General features: G+C 38.8%; 1 protein-coding gene across 1 annotated transcript in view; it reads right to left on the bottom strand.

Moving 5' to 3' along the window:
* Nucleotides 1-27,594, bottom strand: part of ROBO1 (roundabout, axon guidance receptor, homolog 1 (Drosophila)) — a 673,042-nt gene that overhangs the window by 50,719 nt on the left and 594,729 nt on the right. Inside the window, 10 exon segments of the mRNA XM_009327888.1 lie at nucleotides 298-419; nucleotides 1,682-1,913; nucleotides 4,339-4,460; nucleotides 8,122-8,288; nucleotides 8,387-8,555; nucleotides 8,723-8,804; nucleotides 10,216-10,421; nucleotides 12,975-13,146; nucleotides 15,070-15,194; nucleotides 18,512-18,520. Of these exon segments, the coding sequence (XP_009326163.1) occupies nucleotides 298-419; nucleotides 1,682-1,913; nucleotides 4,339-4,460; nucleotides 8,122-8,288; nucleotides 8,387-8,555; nucleotides 8,723-8,804; nucleotides 10,216-10,421; nucleotides 12,975-13,146; nucleotides 15,070-15,194; nucleotides 18,512-18,520 (1,406 nt within the window).

The raw sequence follows: 27,594 nt of genomic DNA, 5'->3' as shown, positions 1-27,594 counted from the left end.
AACAGGTATGGTTCCCCCGCTACTTGTGTGCGCATTTCTCAAGTTATAATGACGGCAAGAAGGTAGTTGTTTTAATTAAGAGTGTTGATCCTTCGCTTTGATTCATGGAGGCTGTTTTAATTGCCTTCTACCATCTATACAGAATTACTAAATATGGAATTTGAGTCAAAGAAGTGATTTTCTAGCTCATTTGCTCTGACTAACCAGTAGATGGAGCCAAGCATCCACGAACAACCTAATCTGTCACTACCTGGCCAATACCCCCTCTGCCAGGGGATCAAGGCATGCCAGCAGTACCTTATATTCCTGAACCATCCCGTTCTGGTTGTCCTCGGGGGGCGGCTGCCAGGTGACCACAATTGCCGTCCCGTTCCCATCGTTCTTAGTTACTGAAACACTCTGAGGTGGAGCACTAGGAGCTGTTTGTTTGGAAAGAAGGATTGAACGGTTAAGTTCGTCACAGGCAGAAGTGAGCTTTTTTAAGAGGAAGATGGTTTCTGGGCCACAGAAATGCATTCTTTTATGCCCCACCCTTCATTGAGGGCCCACAAGATAAAATGATACAAAAGGAAAGTGATGTGAACCTGCAACCAGGCTCCTGAGTTCTGCTGCAGTCTCGCTGTGCGGGACAGGAAAAGTCACACTCGTCATCAGACTCTCCAAACTCAGATACCCGTTATCTGAATGTCACAGTCCCGAGCACTGAATTCCTCATTGGTCTCAAATCATCTCACCCACGATCAACAGTTTTGAAAAATAAAGTCTATAAATTGACCCCAACAGAATGCCAAATTGCAGTTCCTCCAGTGTGTAAATAACAATGAGTAACACAAAACTTATTAAAACCAGGACAGAATGTGTTAATAGTAACACGTTTATAATAATAGTTTATATTTTGCGCTTTAAATAGTCTTTCTAAAAACTGGATGCTTAGCTGATGCTTAGCATGAATGCAGTTAAGCACACCTCTTGAACCACTTGCAGCGATTAACCAGAGCTACACGGCATTTCTACTGGGGAGGGAAGAGAAGGGAAAAGGTTGCACATCCCGACAGAGGCACTGAAAATCCTATTCAGAGGCACTGGCCACCTTGCATACTCATTACGCCTGAGCAGCAACAAAAGGAAGAGCTTCATGAACCTTCACTTTTTAGCACACATATGAGATGGAAACACATAATTTAGTCCACTATATCTGTTGCCCTCATTCATCTTTTCATTTTGTCTTACTGATTGATCCAGATATAAAAGCCTTCTAAAAATGTGGTTTCCATTCCCTCAGCTATAGCGCTTTGATGATTTCTGTGGTGTCTGCTATCTACTCAAGATAGTGATTAGCAAGTGCTTGAATCTGACAGAAGTCACTTGTGACCAGACCATGAACTCAACAGGGAGGAGTGCACACTGCAGTGAAGATAAAAAGTGCATTTCCCATTGTATGTTGGAGGGGATTTTTGCACATCCCTCTCTCTCTGTCTCTCGTGCGTGGTTCTGAATATTTACTTCTGTGTCACCAAACAATTCACATAATGATCAGTCCAACACAGCCTCCTCTGCCGCAGATTGCTGTTCTCAAACAGCACGGACTTCAAACAGAATCAAATAATGAACATATCAGAGGAAAGCAGGCCAGACTACTACTTCAAAAAGGAAAGATGAAGACAGTCTGGCTCCTACTTGCCTTCTTCCAGGGTCTTTGCAAATTTCACTTCGCTATCTGCTCCCTGAAATTCATTAAAAAAAGGGCGGGCCTTGATTTCGTAGTTTACACCTTTCTTCAGCTCGGGAATGATAACACTGTTTTTGGTTGGAGTCCTCACTTCAAAGATTAACCACTCTGACTCTCCATAGGATGCTGGCGTAGGCCGGTACAGAATTTTATATCCTTGAATATACTGGGATTGCTGGTCCACCTGGCAAGACAGCAGAACACACAACACATCCTTTAACAAATATGAACCAGGAATGATGTCTGTGACACTTATGCACGGTCCTTGGACTATCCATTCATTTTATTCAAAGCAAACAACACTGCCAAAGTAGATACAGGCTCCTTGCATGACAGCAAATTACAGGCCTGATTCACAAGTGCATTAATCTGTTTGATGCTGGTAGAACTGCGCTGGTTTCCATGGATTTATGAAGGCATTAAAAGGGGATAACGGAGTTGTATAATGTGCCCCAGCTCCGTGAAATGAACAGCCTTTGCATCCGTGGAGCGATGGAGCTCAGCACAGGCCAGATTTCTGCCCACCTGAATCTACCCAGCAGGGCAGGAGGCACATGGGGAAAGGGGGGAGGGCAAGGGCAGGGCATCTACAGCTCCACAACTCAGGGTGATGAACGTGGAGATCAAAGAGAGAGCCTGCCAACTCTCCCGGGGTGTGGAAGCCTCCCAAAATCCATGAAATGAGCACCGCTTCCTGCCTGCTTCCTTCTGGAGAAAGTGAATTGAAAGGGCAGCCAGCTGGCACTATCTCCATTGCTGTGATTAGGCTGGGCTCTGTCACAGGGCAGATTTGTCCAAGTACTTCCTCCATGTCCACCCACTCAGTGGGAGGCTCCTCTGCTGGAGGGAAAGGGCTGTTTTGAGAGGGCTCTGGAGAGGCTTACAAAACTCAGTATGGCAACACAGATGAGACTTGGAAAAGCAGATCAAAATGATACTCAGCATGTATGGAGAAAGAGATCTTAATGTAAATGAGGGTGGGACTCAATGTGTTTGGCTATACCTGAAACAGAAAGCTATCTTACAGAAGTGATCTCTCGTGGAGCATTCACTATCATTTAACTACCAGTTTCAATTTCTGATGAATAAGAAAGTCCAATAACAGCAACAAAAAAAATTTTAAAAGTGCATCAGATTTTCCCTATTTTCAAAAATCTTGTCCGGTGATATAATAAAACTGTTTGCTTGCAATTTTACTCCAAAAAGCAGCACTTTTCATTTTTAATAATCACATAAAGAATGTGTGTGTTAGCTGAAACTGAGGTAATGCTTATTTTTGAAATTGCAGAGAAGCCACAGGCCACCCAAGAGACTGACAAAAAATGCCTGTCTGGAAAAGGTTGTTCCGTAAGTAAAGGTCAAACAAAATCGTGCTAGGAACCTCAAAGATGTTTTAACGTTATTAGTTAAAACAGGAGATTGCCTGCTGCAGGTGGCTGTACTGCAGGTGACAGTGTAATTACTGTGCAACACAGCAGGTATTATTTGTACTCTTGCAGCACCGAGGAGCCCTGGTCATGGACCAGGACTCCGTTGGGCTAGGGCTCTTCTACAAAGTCAAAACGCCTTTTGTTCCTGTTCAAAATGTTCTGTTGCGGCATGGCAGGGGCTGTAGCAGCACCCTGTGCTCTCCTACACTGTCCCTGCCAATATATTGACATGTTCAGATGGAAGTCCTAAAAAGACCTCAAAGCTCACTCCCTTTGGATTTATTCCTGCACCTGGTATAATTACCCCCCATCTTTTCTTCATTCTGCATTCTATTTTAAAACTGCTCTTCTCTTAATTACATTTTCTTATCTCATTGCTCGGTACTTGCAGTTTCCCGTGTTGTTCTTTCTCTTCATTTCTACCTCTTGACTGCCAAATGTCTCCCACAGTAAGCCATTTCTAATCCTTTCTCTCACTGGGGCCTCAGCCTTGTAAGCTTACTTGAACCTTTTTCACCTATGTTCCCATTCCCCTTGCTTCAGGACTCCTACGGTATTGTTTCCTCACTTTCTCATTTCCTCTGCTATATCCTCCACAGGGCCAACTTCCCGCTTCCTCCCGCCAGAGCAACGTCAACACACCATCCGAAAACCCATTGCCATTTTCGTCTCTTCTCCCTGTACTGTGCGTACTCATAGCACCGTGGGAAAGGATAGGTTCAGATGAGGCTACATGGGTTTACGTGTGCTTCTCAGTATGCATGTAGGATGGAGGTAACGCTTTCAAACAGAATTATGCAGTATTTCTCTCCACTAGTGACTGACAGACAGGGAAGTGCCCCTGTTACCTCATTAGGGGACTGATACACTTCCTACTGAAAGCAGTGCAAAAGCTTCAAATGATATGACTTAAGAAGCCTTTGATCAGTCCTTTAGCTTCCATAGGACTCTGAAACTCTCACCATATTGTAAACAGCACTCTCTATGGAGACATAAAATGGTGAAAATGGGACAAAATTTAATCGAGTAGGAAAGCAAAGCCCAAGTAGCACTCATTCCAGAGAAAAACATTTGCAAGCATACAAACTATACAGCTTCTTAAAGTGTGACTCCACTGCAGTCAAACGGTACAATTCAGCAGTATATATAACCACCTCCATGATACAGATTTATACTTACAGTCCAATGAACTTCAATTGAGGAGGAAGAAAGGATAGTAGGGTTGTGCAGATGTAGTACCACGTCACCTAGTTCTCTCTGGACCTGCTTGTGATCCACACCTTGACTTGTTGGTGGAACATCTGTAATAATTTAAGATTCCATTCTCAGAAGTATATACGCTTGTTGAAATAAGTATATGTAAATACAAATGAATATATCATAAAATATATGATGCTATCACCAATAAAGTTTACCCTAAGAACTTCACAATTATGTAAGAAAAAACTACATGATATATTTTCCTGAGCAAATCACCAATGCTTAGGTAGTACCAAACCAATGCACTGCACTTTCTTCGACAGAGAGAAACAGGAGGGAAATGCTGCATAAAAAGAGAAACCACACTTAGGGATGTCTTTGGTAAATGACTACAGCAGCATGTCTTTATTCTTTCCTGCTGGGAGAAGAAAACGTTCTATTACCCATTGCAAATTCCAAGAGACCAGGAAACATATAAAGAACGGCAAAAGCAGAAGCTGTATCTTCAGATAAATTCACGGGTAAACTTACTGTTTTTAATTACAAAATAAATGTAACAACTGAAGAAAAGAAAAATGAGTCATGTGGCTGCAGCTTCTCTGATGGCAAATGACTTCTGTGAACAGGAGGCAGAGCACAGCTGAGTGCTGTCTGGCTCTTCTGACATTTGGTCTATCTTATAGCTAAAAGAATTGTTCATACGCATGAAGGGACAAAGTCCTCTCAAAACATGCAATGCTACAATGGAAACACATATTTTCTGCATGCAGAGCCCTTGAAAAGCTTATTTAACTGAAATGGAATGTCTGTCAGACACGTATAAAATTTATAGGGCAATCACTAATAGGGTGTCTAAAATATACAAGTACTATGGACAGCAGAGTAACACAGTTTCTGTATTTATTTCATAGATCTCTCTTTGATCGCTTCATTTTAAACAAATACCATGCTGACTATGGCTAAATATCACAGACTAGGAAATTCATGAAAAGTACTTGTAGTGATTTCTTTCCCTTTTTTTTTTTTTTTTTTAATTAATTCCAGATACAGAGTAATGCATTACATAAACTTTGCTCCAACCTACTACTTCCCTGCCTGACCTCCACTAGTGACAAAGCAAGATCAGGAAATCTTCAGGGATTCTGTGCTGTGAAGACCTTGGAAATTTCCATACCTGTCTGCTTACAAGATGTGCCAAAGAGAAGAGTACACAGAAATTGCGTATACATATACGTACAACTACAACGGCTGTAATAAGTCACTGTAGGTGTGTAGACTATCTTGAAAGCTGAGGTTTGGATAGCACAGTTGATGCTGATAGGGAAGACACTTATTAAATGCAAGTGCAACAGTTGTAAAGCATGCTTTTTGCATGGTGGTCATATTCTCATTTTACCAGCTTTTGGTCTTGTCTAAATAATAATAAAACCATTGCAAGACTGCATTAGGACAAGGCATGAGGACAAGTTTCTTTCCAGAAATACAGTTCCCATTTTGGAACACAAAGCCCATGTCACTTTTAACTTTTATCATAGTTTCCTCAACATATTTACAAGAAGATGGGATTTCTTCAAAGTTAAAGAAGCAAACTGAGGTTAGCGTGCAGTCAGTGGGTGACAAATCTGAATTCTTAGCAAGGAACACTGATAACAACAAAATAAGAAAACCAAAAAACCCTCCACTGAGTCACTGCTGTATCCACATGTAGTATGTTCTGCCGAACAGTCCATTTATCAGAGTATTTCCCTCCCCCCCAAAGTTTGAAAGCATTAAAGATAGAAGCTTTTGGTTGGAGAGTTGCCTAAGTATCACCCTGCTTAAAATGTAACAGGAAAGTCAGTGGAATAATTAGTTCTATCTTTGCTAGTCATAGAAGATGAGTCATCAACAATATGAATCAAACTATTAATAGGCTCAGCCATTCGCACATCTGTGCTATACAACAGTATGTGTGTGTTCTCGTTTCGGCTCCAAGCTTCCAAGACAGGGACTGTCAGGGAGAACACCTAAGCATGTTGTTGTTTATGTTGGTAAAGTGTAAAGATGAATATAGGTTAGGTTCCTGGTCTGCACATGCATTTAGGACAAGACTATACCACCCTCTAGACAAAAGTGAACTGGGAAATTTTTGAACTTACTTAGCTAGACCACAACTTACACAAAACTGAAACGGTACTGGAAGGAGAGCGGAACTGCTTTAAAGAACTTGACACCTGATTACATTTCTTACTATTGATGAATTTTTTATCTATTGGTTGTTATTTTCACTCAGGCATCGTGTGGTTCTCAGGTTTTCAGCTCTACTAGATGCCCAGAGGACAGCGAAGCTTTTGCATGCCATTACAAACCATTCAGTTCTGTTGAGTGAACAGAACACTGCCTCATTCGCTGTTTATCAGAGTCAGTGAGCAGTTCATTTGGATCATTCAGACCCCGTACCTCATCTCATCTCTAGGAATGAAACTACATTGCATGAAAAACGGACTCGTGCAGAACACTGCAGCCTGCCCGCATAATAACACGTGTTGCCCTGTTCCCAGGAATACGGAAATCACTAAAAGGTTACTAAATCTCTCCTTGGTAACAGACTTAGGAACCCGTGCAATCCCTATTTTCCATGTGGCTGTGACTCTGCTGTCTATATCCATAGAAATTGTCATCCATCAGGAGAAATGCATAATAACAAAGGACAGCAATGTGAAATTGTTCACTCCCCAGGGGAGATGAGAAAGACTTGCTTTCAGACCAACGTCAGAAAAAATGAAAAGTCACCAAAGGAAAATGCTTTGTTTCCTTTAAGGAACTTCCTTTCAAAAACAAACATGTACGTACTTATGCATACAAGGAAACAAACATACAACACAGGTATTCTTAAAAAGTCAATGGGTCAATTTCGCCAGTAAGTAGGAAAAGCAGGAAAAAAAGAAAGATGATCTCTATCACTTTTACTTTGAAAAAGAGTATGTCCAGTTTTTCCCTTCTTAAGAACCTAAGTATTCCTACTGGAAAAATGCAGGCTACAAAGCTGCAATGCATTATTCCCTGTACACCATCGTAAGTGTCATTTATTTTCTACAGTGAACACAAAGTTATTTTAAATTTTACATTGCCAGATTCAGTCCATAGCTGGACTTCAGTCCTAGCTGGAGTCAGTGGATGACTCCTTCATCCACTACTACCCAGCCTTTTCTTCCACTTGGCTATCTGTAAGCATTGTCCCTCTTCCCTACTATTTTACTTTTCAACAGCTGTACTATTGAAGGACTTTTAATATTTTGCCAAAACCTCTTCTTTACTGGCTCAGGATGCCCAATTCCTTCTAATTTTAAACTTCTCTCTTTCCTAATGCAGCAGAAACCAACTTAGATTATGTGCTGTTTTTCTCTCTGTCTCGGTCTTAAGCCTCATTTGATTCACTGGACATAATAATACCATTTCCACGGAATTTGAAGATTTGCATGATAACTTAAAAAAATCAGAGATTACTGTTGTTGCTAACAAGAGTTATTCTGCAAGATGTAACTATCTTCAGATAAGAGATACTAGGGTTCCCTTAGGCAATGCAATATGCTGTCTAAGCAGCTTTCAGAGTCTACATTACAGAGAAATGGAAGTTTAAACGCTGTATTTTACTATCTAGTATATATTATAGCCAGGATAGACAGACAGTTGAAAGCTACCAGAATTCCTGCATCTGCTATTGCTCAGTCAACTTGTGACAGCCAGTGTGGACACCTAAAATGTTCAGAATCAAAAGCTTACCTTGAGTTTTCACTGGATCAGATATTTGGCTTGGGTCACTTAGTCCATATGCATTAGCTGCCCTCACAAGGAATAAATAGATTGCATTAGGTTTTAGCCCTTTAACTGCAAAACTCTCTGTTTTCACATTTTCAGCTACAGTTTGCCAGCTGCTACCAGATGCATGGCTAAGGATAAAACACACACAACAGCAGGTTAGCACGTGCTTCTTTAACAACATATTGTATATAAGCATAAGTACAGCAAGATCACGAGACTCATATACCTGAAGGCCTCAATTATGTAAGAGGTTGGTGTTGCACCTGAATTCAAATTAGGTTGCCATGACAATGTTACTGTATTTCTGCTGACATCTGTAACCTCGGGTTTTGATGGAGCACTAGGAATCAAGTTTGGGTCAGTGGGTCTTGGTGGCTGCACTGGGACTCCAAACTCTAACAAAGGAGAGAAAAACGCTGAGTATAGACAGGAAGCAGCTGTAAGCTAAATGCTGTTCACATCTGCACTGGCAATTTATGACAGAGTCAGATAGCTTCTGCATTTCAGTTTCTGATTTTCCTTTATGTATTTTCTCTACGCAGAGAAACCCTAATTGATTTACCTTGGACCTCTATGTATGCACTCCATGTAGCTTCGCCGCTTGGGGTGGAAGCAATGCAGGTGTACCGACCAGTGTCACCCAGCTGAGTGGGAAAAGAGAAGAAGAATAAATATTTGAAACAATCAGGCACTCAGTGGGCTAGAAAAGTAATTACAGCTCTCTGTGTTCCCCCATGAATATGGATAAATGTATTAGGCTGCAAAAACTTCGAACCAGAAACTTCTTCCATTAGAAGTTATGATTTTGTGTGCTGCAAAATGAAAATGGATACTTATTTCTGAGCGTTCGCTAAAGAATTGGAAAAACTGCAGATTCTAATTTAATGTTACCTATTCTGTAATGAACAAACTGAAGGCCAATTCTTGTAGCATTTATTCCTTATTCTGCAGAGGTCCTAACAAATAAATTGAGAAGGAACTCAGATGACAAGACCCCATGCAACTGTCAAGCTTCTGCCTAAATAATGCGCAGGGATTTGTCTGGACTGCAGCACTGGAGAGCATGTCATCATTAAAACAAAGCTTAAATATTGCACAGGGCCTTGTACATATGGGGTTCCCTGTGTTAGTACAAATTTCACTCTACAGCAGACCCAAAAAGGAGTCTCCATATGCTATTCTCATCCAGTTCTGAATGTTGGATTATTTGTCCATATGTGACTTAATCACATTTCAAAAGAGTTTCTTTTTTCCCCCAAAAAGAAATGCTATCCTCCTAAGGTCCCAGCCTCAGCAGATGAGCTGAACGGAAGTGCTCAAAAATCAGAGGTTCAAACTCTAAGCCAGTGTAACTTGTAATTGGTAACAGGGCAACTCTAGGGAACATAGTAAAGTGATGTATCCAGCCTACTTTTAAAAAATTACTACATTTCAAACCACAGAAAAGATAGCAGAGAATAGGCAGTATGCTAAAACTTAACAACGTTTTAAAACGTTTTACAGCGTGCGAGGCGTGACCGGCAATACTGACCAGGTACTTGCTGTAATTCCCTGAGGAAACCAGGTACTTGACAGGTGGTTAATTACACTGTCGAGTGAATATCTTTAAACTTTAAAAACTGTTTTGAAAAAACTGTGAACATGGCTTTATTACTGCAGTATGCTAAACAAAGGTTTTCTTCATAAACATTTGAAATAATTACTTCATTTTAATCTCTTAGTGCTAAAGCCCAAATAATTTAAGTATTCGTCTTACTGAAATACAAGTTTTGCTTTCCCCTTCATGTTTTAAGTACCAAATAATTCCCTTAACTAATACCTCTTAAAAGCATTTTTCCTTATGAAATCAGAAATAACGTGCCCTAGGCAGAATAAGCCAAGGTGTTAAGCATAAAGAATGAACTATCTGAAAGCACGAAGTATCAAATATTGTAAGACATTCATTTAACATTTCATTAATTCTAAATGTAGGATTTACTACATCAAAAGTGCCTGGAGGTGAAAAAAACAAAGTGAAACAAACAACAAGAAAACCCGCTTGCCAGTTCAAGCTACCTTGGCATATCGGATCTGTAATGCTCCTGTCTCCAACTGCTTGATGCGAGAGTCCTGGGTAGAAATGAGGATCCCGTCCTTTTTCCAGAGGATAGTGGGCATTAAAGTGCCTGTGGCCACGCAGTTCAGTACTAAAGTGCCATCTACAGCTACAGTCTGATTCACAGGACCCTGTCGAATGACAGGGGGAGGCCGGTCTGCAATCACTGCCAGAAGAAACAACAGGAAAGAGATTTCTGCAACTGGAAGCAATTTTCTAATCATCTAAGCAACAGCAGTTGCTTGAGGCCTTGAAACAAACTAAAGATAATTAAGCAAGTAATTAAAGTTGGAGGTATGCATTATTCAGGGCAGGGTGCATTATAATGATGCACAACTACAGAATTTTGAAATGATACGCAACACTATTTTCAGAAAGTCAAGAAGCATTACATATTACATAGTGGTATCTGCTAGGTATTCTCTAATTCCAGCGTCTTTATAAAGTGATAATGGAACGAGAAAGGACTTCCCAAATTCTTTGTCAAGGCACAGATTGCACCTTGTTCATCTTCTACCACGTGGCAGGCCTGTGTAACAGAATTCATACTTTCAGCATTCAAAGACACGAGAAAAAGGAGGTAGGCGGGCAGAGGATAACCTGGCAAATACGTACTTAAAAAAAATTTATTGTGTACCATTAACTCATCTTGGTGCTGTTTCCTATTTGGGAGATGCTTAGCAGTGGGGTAAAGTAAGCACAAAGCTAATGAATAGGACCATATTAAAAATTTTCAACTAAGAAATATTTTTCCAGTAGTTTCTTTTAGCTCTACGATGACTTAATCTGTCAATACGACTTCAAAGTCACAAAGAGAATCCCACAGTGTGTTTGTATCAATTTTAATGCATCTTTCACACAATCAAAATTAAATGTTATTGATGGGTTATTTAATAACTGTGCACAGAAAGGTATAAAGCAGTCTCAGTATTCACAGAAAAAAGAATCGTTGTCCACATGAGGTTTTTTTTCCATTATGCAATGGATAATCAAAAAAAGAGGTAAAAGCTATCTTATTGTGTGTCAGTGACCTCCTCTACCTGTACCATGCACCATGATGTGGACTGATGATCTGAAAATAGCCACAACTTTAAATGACATAAGTCTGTTCAGCAGTGTCATGGGGGCTCATGTAACTTAAAAACTGGTTTGGTAGCTGAAATATAAACCTGAAGTTCTGATAATTTGCGAACATCAGATATTTCTAAATTACTTTTCGTAACAACAGACAGGGTGTTAGTATTGCTTTTTTTGGCTAAATTTCAACTCCCATAATTTCATTTGCATGTTCAAATGACATTCCGTGTTTTCAACTGCATACTTCATCCGTTACTTGTCCCAACCTGTTGCAATGCACTGCAATGCACCGCGAGGCCATTAGTATCTTTCTCTGCAGAGACAGTCAGAATAAGCTCACTTATAGTTTGTATTTGACTTTGACAAGTTTGTAAAGAGCTTTGCAGTTGTCAATGGTAAGAGGCTGACCGATCTATGCTCTACAGGAGAAATCTAATGCCACTGAAATCCATGGCTAATTTAAGTGCCACTGAAGTTGATGGCAACTTCTATTACCTTTAGGAATACCAGGGCATCATTCTGCATATCCTGCCTTCACTTTTATAAAAGTACCAAAAAAATATTGTCCCAAGACTTTATACAAAACAACTACCCATCAGATCAATCCGGAGAATATAGTCATAGTAAAGGAAATATATTTAAACTAATTTGATTTTTCCCAAGTTCAGATGGCATAGGTCATTAACAGAAAAAATTTTCTTCATTTTCTTTTTAAAATTTATTTCTCACCTTGCCATGGCCTTCTCCCAAATGAAAAATGGATAAAAGTGGATTAAGAAATGTGGCTTACCACTTGTGAGAAACCAGAAAGGATGCAGGCCTATTCCTCCAAACAATCTCAATCCGGCGGGTGCAAATAAACAATTCTATTCTCCAGGTTCACTGCATATTTCTAGTTCTGCATTATTTCTATGTTTTCTCTAGGGCAAAGGCCTAATTTATGGAAACTCTTCTCAGACAACAGCTTCCCTCCCCTCAAAGTCTCTCCACAGACTGCACTTATCCTCTTCTTCCATAAGTACTAAGATTATTTTTTTTCCTGTGTATCTTTGCTATTAAAAATATGCAGTATTTCTGATAATTGGCAAATTAGCCTCACATCAGCATATATTACTGCTTGCAGTAATGCTCCCTGTAGCTTTTTCATCTTAAATTTTTTCCCAACTGCTCCCTAAAAGGAATGTATAATAACATTCATTTGTATGTTATTCTACTGACTTCCATACAGGTTGAGGTTTTTTCCTTGCTATACTGCAATGTTAAAAAACAGGGAAAAAACAGGTAAATGGAGGTGCTAAGCAAACGGACACACAATAATAGGGATAAAGAGCTAGGCAGCAAGCAATCTGCAAGTAAACTAAATCTAGTGGGGGAAGCTAAAAAAGAGCCCAATAAATTAACAGATCTGACAAAAATCCATAAACTGAAGTATACTTACTAAATACAAAACGGCAATATAGTGTTACACAATATCCAAAATTTTAAACCCCTCACAGAGATGGCCAAAACAGGATTTTTATGTTCAAAGACACATGCAATCCACATTTATGCAAAGCAGATTTCAAAGTAGTGTCATATCATCCCACTGCTGTCTTCAAATAAAAATAAAAACTTGGGAATGATAAAATAAAGGTATCATTACCATCAGTAACCTCCAAGTAGGCTTTTGTTATGATACTTCCTGCAACATTTAAAGTCTGGCAGATGTAGTACCCAACATCAGATCTCTGGACATTGGTGATAGTGAGGTCTCCTGTTTGGGAAACTGAAAATCGGCTGGATGACTGAGGCGGCTGGTATGAGAAAAGCAGATTCTACCAGATGTATAGAAAAGAAAGTGGGGAAAAAAGGGGTTAAATAAATTCAAACATCAATAATCTTAACTTTAATATACCTAAAGAAATTAGTATTTTCACACTATACATAAAACATTCTGCTCTTCATATCTTAAGCATGTCTATACCATAATGTGAATAGCTTTTATAGGATTTTTTGTGCTAAAATAGGTGCAGATATGCACATATGATCATGTAAGTCTTTTGGGATTGCTCTGACACCCTCTGTGGTCAATGTTGGGCTTTACACGAAGTTTAACAGGCACTAGCGAAGATATGATATGTACAGATACCATAATGGTGCAAGCAACTGTGGTGAACCTAAGTAATTTGCTTTAACATCCTTTTTTAGAACCTACTCCAGGGCATTCTATTTATTTCATTTAAATGCAGATGTTGGTTTACTTATTTGTATTTTAACTTTCACCTTCCTAAGAATGGAGGAGTTTTTTTAAAAAGAGATGCTGTTTAGGTCTCTCTAATTGTAGTGTTTGTGTTCTATAGCAAGTCTTATAATACAGAATTAAATGCTACGCCCGTTTCTACTTAGATGGTTTTGGTATGAAGTACATAGTATTTACCAACAGTGGTCAAAAATCAGAACTGCAATCAAACTAATACAAGTCCCTTACACTAAATACTGATTCCGAATTTCTACCTCTGGCTGAACAATTTGTGAATGAGAATACTTTAAGGTCACAGAGGCTATTTTTTATCTCTCTCTCTTGCCTAACTACACTTTGCATTTCCAAAAATCATCCAAAGGAATGGGACACAACATCCTCTACTTCAGTATTAGCAAACCCTATTCATCGATCTCCTTCTCCAGTTCCCTCAATCATCACAAGCGGTCACCGCTCAGCAGAGTCAAAAATGAGCCAGAAAAATTACATAGTAGACAACACCTCCCCCCCCCCCCAAAAAAAAAATCTAGGTCATACAAAACCACAAACATAATATACTGGTATACTTATACCACTGAAGATTATCATCTAAATTTGGTTAGCAGTGTAGTTGTACTTAGGTATTTAGACAGAAATGTTGCAAATGGGGTAAAGAAGCCAATCTCTAAGCGTTCTCAATTTCTCTGGCCTGTCGTTTTGTAACACAAAGAACCCTGTCATATGCTATTGCACCATTCATTCCTTCATTCACAGGAAAACCAGAATCCCATATTCCTTCTTTCCTTCCAATAAAGAATACTTTGTGTCACACCCCTCCTTCAAAAGATGACTCTGAAAGAAAACTGATTCTCTAGTGCGCTATATTGCGTTTCACCCACCGGCTTTCAAGATCCTTTACAAAGAAGCTGAAAATATTTTTCCCTCCCATTCAAATAAGAAAGCTGGTAGAAAAAGTGACCTATTCAGGTATGACCTGTCAGCCAACTGACTGAGTGGGAAAGTAGATCTCATTAGCCCCAAACTAGAGTCCTACCCATGCAGTGATGCAGATCAATTCAGCAAATGGTTTAGTTTGCCAGACACACACAAACATATGGCAAACTAATAGCTGCGCCATAAACCCAGAGTCAAACTTTCTGAAAATTTGGGAGTCTTTGGGAGTTCAAACAACCTTCAGCATTAGTCATCTCTTCATCTCTTAAAAGTTCTCCCTGTTAGCTGGAAAAGATTTTCATAGTAGTGAAGCAGGGAATGTTGCTAGTTCTTTCATAGATTTATTTTTTATTACATTCATGGAGAAAATGGGAGATTGAGCAAAACACAGATATCCTTTCTAGTAAGGCTGACATCACCTAGCATGCATGTGACTTAGAAGTAGAGAAGAAATATCTAGACCTATTTTCCACATCTTTAAAACAATAATTAAAGTATTTTTCTCTCATGTGACATCATCTCTTCAAGAAACTGCCAGGAAGAAGGGACAGAAAGGCTCTTTTACCTGACTTCCCTCTCTCCTCCAAAAGATGGCTGGCTGAGGGTTTCCAGTTGCTTCACACTGGAAAGTCACTGTTCTCCCCAGTGCAGCTACCTGATCTCGAGGCTTTACAACAAACTGTGGAGGCTCTGAAAGGAAAATACCGAAAAACAATAAATCATACTACTATCAGAAGACCAAAGTTAGCCTATTTGAAAGCACAATTTGCCTACTGACTTTAAATGGTGTAAAACAGAATAGTTAAGTTTCTTTAATAAGGAGGGGCAGCACAAAGACACATCAGTCTCCAATAGCCACAGCTTCAGCATCACTCAGATCATCTTTTCTGTCGCTGGACCTCACAATTAAAACTCTGACTGTGCATCATGTGCTTGTATTACTGACCACTTATACAAGGAAGTCAGTCCCACCGACTTAATGAGACAACTTGCAGAGCAACAGTCACCAATATGAACAAATCTGTTACAATTTGGATTTTAAAGGAGGAGTATGGCTACAAGTCAGAATGGAGAAATCTTTGAGGGACAACTGGCCCACAGGCCACACTTCGTCAAGGGCGGCAATAAACACTGTTGAGTAACTATGAATTCAGGCTTACATGCACAAAAGTAATCATCTTTGATTTAGGAAAGCTGGGGAGAGAAAAAGCCCTTAATTGCTTATATAAGAGACTTCTGATGTAGTTGGGGTCTCAAAAAAATTTGAAGTCAAAAGCCCCAGAAATACTATTGAACAAATTATAACCATTTAGAATCTTCAGTCCGATTACTGAAGAGGAATGAATTTAAAGGAATAGCAGAGCTAAATGTCTTCCTCATTTACACAGGCGAGGGCATGTTCAAACAAAATATATATGCAAATGAAGGCAAATTTGAAACATCTGCTCAGCCTAACATTATAAATACTGCCGGCATTGTCCAAACCGTTTGATTTATACTGACTTCAACAACCCCTTCATCCAGTAGTAAATAGGATGTCAAAAAATCATGCCAGTCACATTAAAAAAAAATCAGCATAGACGACAGCATTAGATATCTTGATGGGGCTAGTACAGAAAAAAAATCTAGCTTGTTTTATAGGCTGTTAACTCTCACTTCTTGAAAAATGTGCATTAAATGAAAATCCATTTACTTATTCATTTCCAATTCCTTCTGATCATCTCCAAAACTAATTATGCTTTCCCTCTTCTTCGGGTTGAGAATAAAGGGAATGTTTTGAATCTGACTTTAATAACTCAAATGTTTTTGGTGCGTGTCCTGGGTTTGGCTGGGATAGAGTTAATTTCCTTCCTAGTAGCTGGTACAGTGCTGTGTGTTGGATTTAGCATGAGAATAACGTTGATAACACACCCATGTTTTAGTTGTTGTTAAGTAGTGCTTACACTAGCCAAGGACTTTTCAGCTTCCCATGCTCTACCGACCGAGAAGGCTGGAGGTGCACAAGAAGCTGGGAGGGGGCACAGCCAGGACAGCTGACCCCAACTGGCCACAGGGACATTCCATACCATGTGACGTCATGCTCAGTATATAAGCTGGGGGAGTTGGCTGGGGGGCAGCGATCACTGCTCGGGGCCTGACTGTGCATCAGTCGGCAGGTGGTGAGCGGTTGCATCACTTGTTTTTTTTCCTTTCTCTGAGTCTCAGTCTCTCTCTCTCTCTCTCGTGTTGTTTTACTTTTCATTACAATTTATTATTGTTGTTGTTATTATTATTATTCTATTATTTCAAGTATTAAACTGTTCTTATCTCAAGCCACGAGTTTTCTTACTTTTGCTCTTCTGATTCTCTCCCCCAACCCACCGGGGCGGGGGGAGGGTGAGTGAGTGGCTGTGTGGTGCTTAGTTGCCAACTGGGGTTAAACCACAACATTTTTTCCTTTCAAACATTTTTGTATTTATAAGATTTTCCTTTTTAAAAAGAGTGTGAATCATATAATTTAAAGATATCACCCAATGTGTTTTATAAACATCAAGTATTTGTGGCTTTATCTAGAATGAATTCAGTAACACTCAAAAGTCCTCTCTAAAAAAACTGCTTTCAGTGTTCCTGTGGGCCAATGCTTTCAGTTATCTGTTCCTCACGCCTTGTGTCTCTGCTCCCTATTGAGGTCATATTAGAATATACTCTTCCTATGACCCTCCTGCTTTGGGAGGAATTTTTAAAGCACAACATATTATTTACAGTTGGATGAAAATGCTACCTTTCCTAGAATTTCCTTCGATAAGAAACTATCCAAAGTGAAGGTGAGATTGACCTACAGTAATTAGCAGACTTCACGACATTTAGCTCTGAAACATTCGATCAATACCTTGGAAGAAGATGTGGGAAGACTTTGACATGACAGCATGTTTAATTTAGAATGGAAGGTGAAACTGTTGGGGGTTTGCCACAGGGTTGTAAGGTATGATGGGGAAAATGGAGATAAGGGTGAAGCACCTTTGTTATGCTGTTGGATTCTAATAACAAGAATAAATTTAGCATATCGTTGAATTTAGGGCTTGCTAGGTTCTGTACTAGTCTGTGACACAATGCCACGCAAAATGGAACTAAGGGTTTCTAAATACTGTGCTAGTGCACAGGATTTCTAAGGTTTCAGATTTTGCTAAACTTGAGAATAGGTACAGCTATAAAGAGATTAAAATGGTTCTGACTATCAGAGAAATAGCTGAATGCTTGTGATTCTAGTACCTGAAAATGACCGTTCAGGGACTACTGAACACAAAAAACGAGGGGAAATTCAGTCTTTCAGGTAACCGTGGTAGATTTTATAAAATGTAAATAGGTATATGTTTCTCTAGATATTATTCTAAGTATGTATTTTGTATGTATATTATCCTAAAAATATATGCGTATTATTTGTATGTGTTTTATTCTAAATCTATTGCCATTAAGGTAAATAATAAAAATCCTATTAGCATCAATGTCAGAAGAACTAAAACAGGGTTAAGTGAAACTTTGTTATTAAATTCCATTCGATGTTCACTGTACTGCAAGCATTTTCACTGTCTTTTCTTTAACTTCAGTTTGCTTTCACACCTTGGGTCACATACGTGTGGTATGCGATGAATATAGTGTAAAAGATGCTGAAATAATAATCCACTTAAGGAAAGAACAACTTCTATCCCTGAGACCTTTAAAACAAAAATAATTTTTTATAGAATACTGAAGTTCAACTAATGTATAGTGGAAGAAAGAAGGTATTAGGATTTGACTCGTTACATCATGTAAAAATACAGAAAGTTAGCAACCCATTACCTTTCTCTTTGCCATTAAGTTACCCATACTTCATGCAGAATTTATTCTGTGCGATGTGTCTTGTCAATAACAAGGAAAAGATGGGAGCTGACTGGTTGAAGGACATGGAAGGGGATGGATGGGAAGGGGAGGAGAAGTTCCCGTCACACTGACACGATGACTAGAAGATGGCCAATAAAATTTCAACTTACCAGACACAACTAAAAACAAAAACAAAACAAAAAGAAAACATGGAATAAATAAAATTGAATAGACATGAAACAAAGCAAAGAATAAAGCAAAATTAAAAAATAAATAAATAAAAAGGACCCTTGGTAAGGACCTTAGAAAGCACACATATATTCTGATATATGAAAAATAGGTTTAAAATGTTAAACCACATATTTTTTATTTGATTTTTAAGCAGAAGTCTCTATCAAATGCTGAAAGCAGGCTGTAGAGGAAAATGGGTAACAGACTGAAATAATGGTCAGGCAACCTCGGTTCTACTCCAAGCCTTTCCAGTGAACTGTTGTGTAACCTTGAGTAATTTTTTTTTTTCATATTATCATTATTTCTCTCATCAAGAGCTTTCCATGGTAAAATTAACTTGAAATCCCCAGAAAATATCAATCTGCAACATTGCTGAAATGGAACAGTGACATTTACACCCTTTCTAAAGCATCCAAACATCTACCAATGGAAAATACTTTTCTGAGGCTAATAGCTATTACAAAGGAAGTTTATTAAAAAAATAATAATATGCTGAGGCATTTAGCCCACACACCAATCTCTTTAGTATAAGATCGCTGTATCAAGGTCATAATACTCACTATTAAACTGCAAATGCAAACTAAACCACAATAAAAATTAATTTGAAAAGATCCTTAACCCTTTTCTTCCCCCATCAACCTCATTTTCACTAAAATATTCAACACCAGAGATTTATGGAAAAATATTAGATTTTTTAACAGAAATTGTTAGTGGTAAGTTATCTAATATTAAATTATCGTTCAACCACAGTTGAAAATTTTCATAAACTTTGAAATGGCCCAGATCCTGGCAGGCTAACTTTGCTTATAAAAGAAAGGCATGTTAGAAAGCATTCCAACCACATATCACTAATTGAAAGAACATATTGAAAATAAAAATGTAAAAATCATGCATTTCAAAAATATACACCGATAAAAAAAAAAAGTCAATCAAAAAAGGTTAGCTGGTGTAAGATAATTACAGTAAAAGTCCTAAAATATAAATTTTTTTTATGCACGTTAGAAATACCAAGCTCTTCAACATTTTGGTCTTATCGCTTTATGTTGAGAGTAAAACAACTATTGTTCAGCGGGGTACACTTTCATATCGAGTAGGTAAGCACCTGCAATACACCATCCTCTGATAAAACACACGGAAACTAATAATATCCAGCCTGCCAATATTCATTAGGCATGAGGAATACTGGCATACTGTTCAAATAAATACAGAGGATTCCAGGTGTATTATGAAAATGAAGCAGAAAGAGAATCAGATATAATATTGGAATTTGAATCATTTTGAAGCCAAGAAGCTGCAACTGAATGCACCAAAACCAGATCATAAAGAGAATTTGGGCTTTATGTTATTAGAGACATTTTTTTAGGAAAGACTCCCAAACAGAGGAAGTTGAAATTACCATTTTTCAAGTATTTGAGTTTCAATTTTAAGGAAGTATTCTGGATGTACATTAGCCTTCTTTAAGTGTGTGGATTCAGTATTTCTCAAAGAGAAAATCAGCGTGCATTATTCTGCCCAGATTATCTGCAAGTCTATGATTTGTAAGAGGAGTGGCCAAGAAATGATACACAAGAATTCCTCAGAGAAATATGCTCGTCCCCAAGACTCAGCTCCTAGCTACTCTTGATCGTGTGTAAATATATTACCCAGTAACCTCTCCTTTTTAACTGAGAAGCTCTCTACAAAACTTGCCATTACAGTCTGACCTGCTCTGGAATTAGAAGTATTTCTCCATAAAACACAACTCATATTCTACATGAAATAGCCTGATAAGACACTTAATGGGATGCAATTCTTGCTCAGAGGAAGTAACTCTAAATTACCAATTTTCCATTACTCGAGTAGTGCCAAAAAGTCACTGCTTGACTGTCTACCCAGTGAAGAAATTTCTCCTCACATCCAGCCTCGATCTCCCTTGTTTGAACTTAAATCCATTGTCTCTTGTCCTCCTACCATGCACCACTGTGACGAGCCTGGATCCATCTTACCAACAACCTCCCTGTAGGTATTGGGGGCTGCTGTTATGTCCCCCCTGAAGCCACCTCTCATCCAAGCTGTGCAAGCACCGTTCTCTCAGCCCTTCCTCACAGGTACATGCGAGACCTCAACATACTATGTGTAATGCCCACATCTCTAAATAACACATTTTGTAATTTTTCCCACAAAGGTGAATACAAATGTTGATCTAGTGTTTCTCTGTAATTCATCGGTTTCCTCATATTTAGAATTAAATATTACAGGGTTGTGTTTATTTCTTAGTCTGATATTGGACAAGCTATAAGCTTCAAGTACCCCATTCTTGAAAGCTGTGGTAGTAATTATCTATCTTAAAGAGAGTAAAATTCTAGAAATTTTCATTCATTTATACTAGTAAGGTGCTTTTGAGAGCCTGGGATTCAAGGTGGTACTTAATTACTAAACAGTATTTTGTTCTGCATATTAAGTACTCATTATTTATTGTTCTGACTATTACTGTTTATGAATACCTTCCAGGTGCTCAGAAGATATCTTGTTATTCAGCTGACACAAGCTGAACACTTTCGATTTAAGCTCAAAGTGTTTCATTTTTGATTATTTAAATAAAAATCTTCACGTCTTCAAGGACTGCTTGACACCCATAGAGGCTATTATAAAGGAAGCAAGAAAGTATAATTCTACACCAGAGAAATGAAACAATCCCAATCTTCAGGCCAATAATTACATACAACAATCAAGCTCATATACAATCTTTAGTTTCTGTATAAATCCTTGGCCATACGACTAATCTAGGAAATGGCAGTCACAATGAAATTTAGATTGCTTTCAATTAATTTTGTGATACATTAATCCCAGTTTAAGTGAAAAATATCAGAGGTTGAATGTGCCTGTAGAAACAAACTGGTAGGAGATGGGATGTGAGTATGAGCCTATGTGCTGGAAGAGACAGCGGAGCTCGGGAGCAGGCATTTCAGATGCGGTTGGCCAGGTAGAGACTAGACAGTGTGAGAGGAGAAACTCCAGACCTAGCAACAGAGATAGTATAGAGGTAGCTACATTATCTGTCATGGAGCATTGCAGTTCTACAGAATGGCTAAAACTCAGCTGTTTATAATCTCGGTATGAAATGAGTGGGTGAGAAACCCACTGTTTATAGCCTCTGTCTGAAATGAGTGGCTACAGAAAATTTGGGTGCTAGACTTACAGAGGAAATGTAAGAGTCTGAGTACGTTTAGCAAACTGGTCAAACTCTGACTGCTCGCTCCTTAAAAAAAAAAAAAAAGAAATTCTGAACAACTTTATTTTCCAATTCCTTCCCTAATTCCAAACAAAAACTAAGCTAAAAAGCTGCCAACCTCTTCTGTTCATAAATATGTTTCATTGCTAAGCCTGCTAAATTCTGAAATCTAATTAACTGCTTTTTACCTTCAAGTATCTGAACAAGGACCACTGAATGCCCTTCTGCAACATGACTACCAGGTATTTATGTCGGTGTTTTGCAAAAACTATTATTAAGGGAGATAGTTCAAGACGATGTGCCATGTTTCATTTCCCATCTAGTGATTTGTAGGCTATTTGTTCTTATCAAGGCAATCTGAAACACCCAATATTCTTGATACGCACATCTCTAGTCATTTGTGGAAAGTATCACTTTCTACAGAGAAATAAACAAAGGCCAAAATCTCTTGTTCTGAAAAAATATAAATGCTGCCATTCAGCTGTCTCCTGACTTCAACCTGTGAAAAAAATGGGAAAATAACACCAGGTACATTACAAAAGAATTGGGGTATATCGTTTTTCATCCTCATTGGTGTCTCTATTTTCAGCTGTCACTTCTTGAGGTCTAGATACATATATAAATAATTCATATTTTCCCAGATTTTCTGCTAAAATTCATGTTCATGTAAGACCAGACTGGGACACCCTTACTCACCATGAATGCTTTCACAGTATGCAGTCCCAGAGCATGAAGTGTGATACAGTGCAGTACAAACTTCTGAGGAAAGGTCTAACAGTCTGGCGCCAAGCATGCCACAGCCATATAGTTGAGGCAAAATGTTTACATGAGATTTTTGATGTTTCAAATCAAAAGTGATGACTGGTAATTCCAAACGCCCAGCAAGGGAGTGATCGTGGTTTATTACATTTATGATGACTGGAAAAATTCTCTTTTGGATTGCTGCTGATGTGTCAGATAAGCACTTCTTAAGTTTAAAGGAACAAGGGACTACGGTAACTTCAAAGTTACCAAAGGCAAGAAGCTAGAATTCTAACTGATCGGAAAAGAAACAGATTAATTGTTTTCTATAATGGTACTGTAAGTAAGAGAATGAAATGAAGAAAGAAAGCAGGTGACTGAGTATTTGGAAAAATAGTTCTGATAGTAAGATCACCTTCAGAAGTAATGGAAATCTAGAAACCCATAACAATGTTCCAGGTTCATGCACAGAAAAGTTAAGAAGGGGAAAGTCTCAGTATCAATTAGCTGCTGTGTTCCTCAACATACTTCCCATGACGTTATTTTTTATTTTTTGTTTACAATTGACCCATATTCCCCCTTCCATCTGAATAGTGAAGACTTGTCACGTGCTGGGCAGTAACTTAGAAACAGGCTGGCTAGAGTCTGTGCCCTACACCAAAGTGCCACCCTTAGTAGGGTGCCAGTGGGCTGCCAGCTGCACTTCTCACTGTGCACTTAGAGACAGCTGCAGTCTGGAAACCCGGTAGCCACATCACCATGACACTCACTCTGACCATGCAGGGCAGAATATATTCTCTCATTTTCAGCGCAGGGCACACGCCTGGCAGGCTGGATTTAGCTTACGTCTCTTGATTTGGTACCCAGAGAAAAAGGGCAGGTGCCTGTGTGTACTCAGGAGAGCTAACGTGCTCTAGGAGAAAGTGGTCTGATGATGAAAAAAGTCAAGTATCGCTCCTTGGTGCTGACAGTACAAATAAAGCCTTGAAAATGTAAGTGCATTTAGAGCTGGTACACATACCAGGGAGAGACACAGGCAAGGATGTGGCTTTAAAACACGCACCTAAACATGTATGTCACAACACACGCAGCATGGCAGTTCATCATCATCAACTCCAGAACCAATTTTAGAGATCAACTTAAAGTGCCATGGATTCAAAATCAACGATTTTCCCTCCTGCAGCAAGCAGGAAGGTATCTGTTCTGAGCTCTGTGGCGGGAGCAACAAGCAATTTGTTTCAACAGTTTGTTTGTTTCATTATCGGCATTAAAATGTCACTAAGCTTCTCTACTCTCTTTGGTGGCTTAAACTCCACCCTCTGCTGATAAACAGCACAGCATCTGTGCATTAACCAAACCTCCTCCTTCGGTGCTATTCTGTTTCCAAGAGCTATCAAATGGCATTGACTCCTTATGGATTTCTGGCCGTTTTGAGATTTAATTTAGGCTGAGAGGTGTTTCCCTCCTCAACTCTAATTGATGGGGCTGGGCAGTAAAATCTGGCTCTATCTCAGCTGTGTCTCAGTTATGGAACTATATTATCTTAATGTCTGCTTCACAGCAGGCTAATGAATCTTCACTTTAAAACATTTAAAAAGCCAAGATTAAAAGGGCTACACAAGTGTGTGTGTGTTTGCATATGCGTGTGGGGGAGGAACCTCCTGCAGAAATTTGTGGGAAGAGAACAGTGTGTAAAATGTACTCACATGAGATTTTTTGATTTGCAACTGATTTTGCTGATACTACCTACAGAGTAAGAAAGTTCACCATCTCTCCTTCTGCAGGAGTCAATGAAGATTTCTACGATAAAAATAAAAAATGCGGAAATAGACTTGGCAGCGTGGTTTTAAAAGGTAGCACTTCCCAGGTTAATACATGTACGCAGTTTAAAACATTTATAAATCCTGTAGTCATTGCCTTGAGGTGACAAGAGAAATCTGAAATACGGGGGTCAGAAGACAGAAAGAGGGAGAGAGGGATTTAAGATCTTCCAGAAGTTCCTCTCCCAGTCTCCCCTCCCCCTTCCTTACTCTGGGTCCTCCTAAGCCATCCTATAAACCAAATACAATTTAGAGAGCACACCTAGGACGAGTCTAATTCCATCTGTTGAAAAACCAGAGTAATGCAGTAAATTGTGGAGTCCTGTTTCCCAGGACTTCTCTTTTCGGAGAAGAGTTGTCTTCCCCTGTGTTTGAAAAGAACTGAGGTAATTTTGGGCACTGCTGCAAACTAAGTAGTCATGGCTACAAATATTTATACTAAAACCTTTTAAAAGAGTGAAAAAAGATAGGTGAATTTTAAATAAGATGTGTGGAAGTACAAAAAGATTATGATAGCTGGATACTATTTGAAGAATTTGTAGGAGCTTCCTACTGCATTAGTTGACTTACAGTAACAGACAGCAGAGCTGAAAAGGAAACAGAGTGGGATTTTTTCCCCAGTTTTTTATGATAACACAGTTTTCTTCTCGGAAAGAAGTACCTGAAATCCATAGCACCCTTCTTATAATAAGGTAAAGCTATTTGTGAAAAGTGGCCAAAGACCCATGATCAATGGATACCAAACACACACTAAAAATGGAAGGACAATAAATCTCTACAGTGCAGTAACTTTTAAGCATTATAAAACGTTATTTTGGGCATGCAATACTCAGTAAGGAATACTGTCAACTGAAACAGATACTATTTCAAAAGAAATCTGGACTTCTTTTTATGGGGACACCACAAGCTCCTGTCCTGGTTTCAGCTGGGATAGAGTTAATTTTCTTTGTAGAAGCTGGTACAGTGCTGTGTGTTGGATTTAGGATGAGAACAATGTTGATAACGCACCCATGTTTTAGTTGTTGCTAGGTAATGCTTACACTAGCCAAGGACTTTTCAGCTTCCCATGTTCCACCGACCGAGAAGGCTGGAGGTGCACAAGAAGCTGGGAGGGGGCACAGCCAGGACAGCTGACCCAAACTGGCCACAGGGACATTCCATACCGTGTGACGTCATGCTCAGTACAGAAACTGGGGAAAGGTGGGCGGGGGGGGGCCGCTGCTCGGGGACTGGCTGGGCATCGGTCGGCAGGTGGTGAGCAATTGCATTGTGCATCACTTGTTTTGTATATTCTATCATTATCATTATTATTATTATTATTATATTTTAGTTCATTTCCATTATTAAACTGTTCTTATCTCAACCCACAAGTTTTCTCACTTTTAGTCTTCCGATTCTCTCCCCCATCCCACCGGGGGGGAGGAGGGGAGTGAACGAGTGGCTGTGCGGTGCTTAGTTGCTGGCTGGGGTTAAAACATGACACCCCCACATAGAGACAACTCAAGTTTACATATGGGACACTAATACCTGAACTTACTTTTTAATAACGTTAACAGGAAGGTACCCATGACATATTAACAAATTTTAACAACAGGTAGCAAAAAATACAACATTTAAGAATTCTAGACAAGATGGAATTATCCATCAGTTACTGGGAATTTTTAGTGTGGCAGAGGTAGAAAAGGGAACAAGATGCTTAAGGAAATAAACACAATGTGCAAAAACAAAATAAAATAAAAAAAATCAGGGACACTCAGCCTGATTTTCATACAGTGAAGCAGTGCTTCATCTCTGCCAAAAGATGATAATGCTATCAAAAATCACTGGTAGTCTGAAACAAAAGTGTTGCTGCAGCTATGATTGTCTAGGGATATTAGCAAACGTGTTTTGAGGTTTAGTCTTTAGTCAGGTTAGTTATACTCTTCGAGGAAAAAAATCTGACAAGATCTGAGCACCCAAGAACTCTGAAGGAAGAGGTACAGAAAAGGCCATCACAACTTGCTGGTGGAAGACTGGACCACAGCAAAACTCTCAGGTGACTTCTTCCACTGTACTGAGACCCAAGTAGCAATGTGCTACCTTAACTGTGTCCAAAGAGGGAGTGGCTGTTTAATTTGAGGAGATGCAAGTCCTCAGTGGGCTCTCCTTACGCCACTGAAAGATGCAAAGAGAACAGAATCCCCTTCGATGCTGTGTTTAGAGAGCATAGGACATTTATGAGAACAAGACAAGTAATCTGATGTCCATCCAGACAGCTTTGGTTTTTTGTTTCTCAATCCTCTCCTCTTATTCTGTACTTAAATGGAAAAAAAAAATCACCCCAAACTTTGGGAATTAGTGTGTGGTCATAGGGACAAGAGGAGCATACAGATACCTCCTGCAGAAAATGATGTGAGCATACCCAATATTTAGCAGTTTAACCTGAAGAAGCCGTTTTTTTCTGGCACTGGAAGATTCTGATACTGAGCCTACTAGGTGATCGAGTTCGTGTATAAAGACTGCAAGATACTTTATTACCAATTCTTGAGTGTTATTCAGCACCTAACACTAAAATATTTTAGTGTTCAAACAAAACATAATTCATAGTAACAAATGGTGCTGAAAACAGCTTATCAAAATAATGCTTGAGTGCTCTGTTATTATAAGTCAGCATTTTTTTTGTCAAGAACCAGTTCAGAGATGACTGATTTTAATGATGCATGTAAACTAACAAAAATAAGAGAGTACACTATAATCACTGTATAGTCCTTACAAAAATTACTTACAGGCTATAAACAAGGCAAAAATAAAGTGTGTATTACCTTTTTATGGATGTTTAGCATAATTTAATAAAGCCTAAGTTTATTTCAGAATGAACATATAGCAGAAGTACTGTTTAATGAACAACCAATGAAAATTATTATTCCTTGCACTCTATTTAATTTTATACATAAAACCAAAAATCTGCAAACTCAACAACCTGTAATAAAATTCTACTTTGTCTATTCCAAAGACAGAATTTTTGAAATGTTACCTTTAGAACAGCAGTCACAAAATAAAGTCTGCAACAGTGAAGCCTGATACAAGAACAATTGATTTTTCCCTAGCCATGGGATTTAGGAAATTGCAGGCACTAGAAAACAGTCTTCACATTTTTTTTGCTACTTTTTAATTGAGTGCTGAAGTATGCTACACAAATCTACTTTCTTCAATTGTCTTCAGTGAGTGATTAAAAGGTAGAATTTTTAAGAACAAATTACAAAATAAAACC

Source organism: Pygoscelis adeliae, unplaced genomic scaffold (genome assembly GCF_000699105.1).
Source record: "Pygoscelis adeliae isolate BGI_AS28 unplaced genomic scaffold, ASM69910v1 Scaffold14, whole genome shotgun sequence".
In the NCBI taxonomy this organism is placed as follows: Eukaryota; Metazoa; Chordata; class Aves; order Sphenisciformes; family Spheniscidae; genus Pygoscelis; species Pygoscelis adeliae.
Note: the sequence above shows the minus strand (reverse complement) of the source record. Positions and strands in the feature narration are given on the sequence as shown.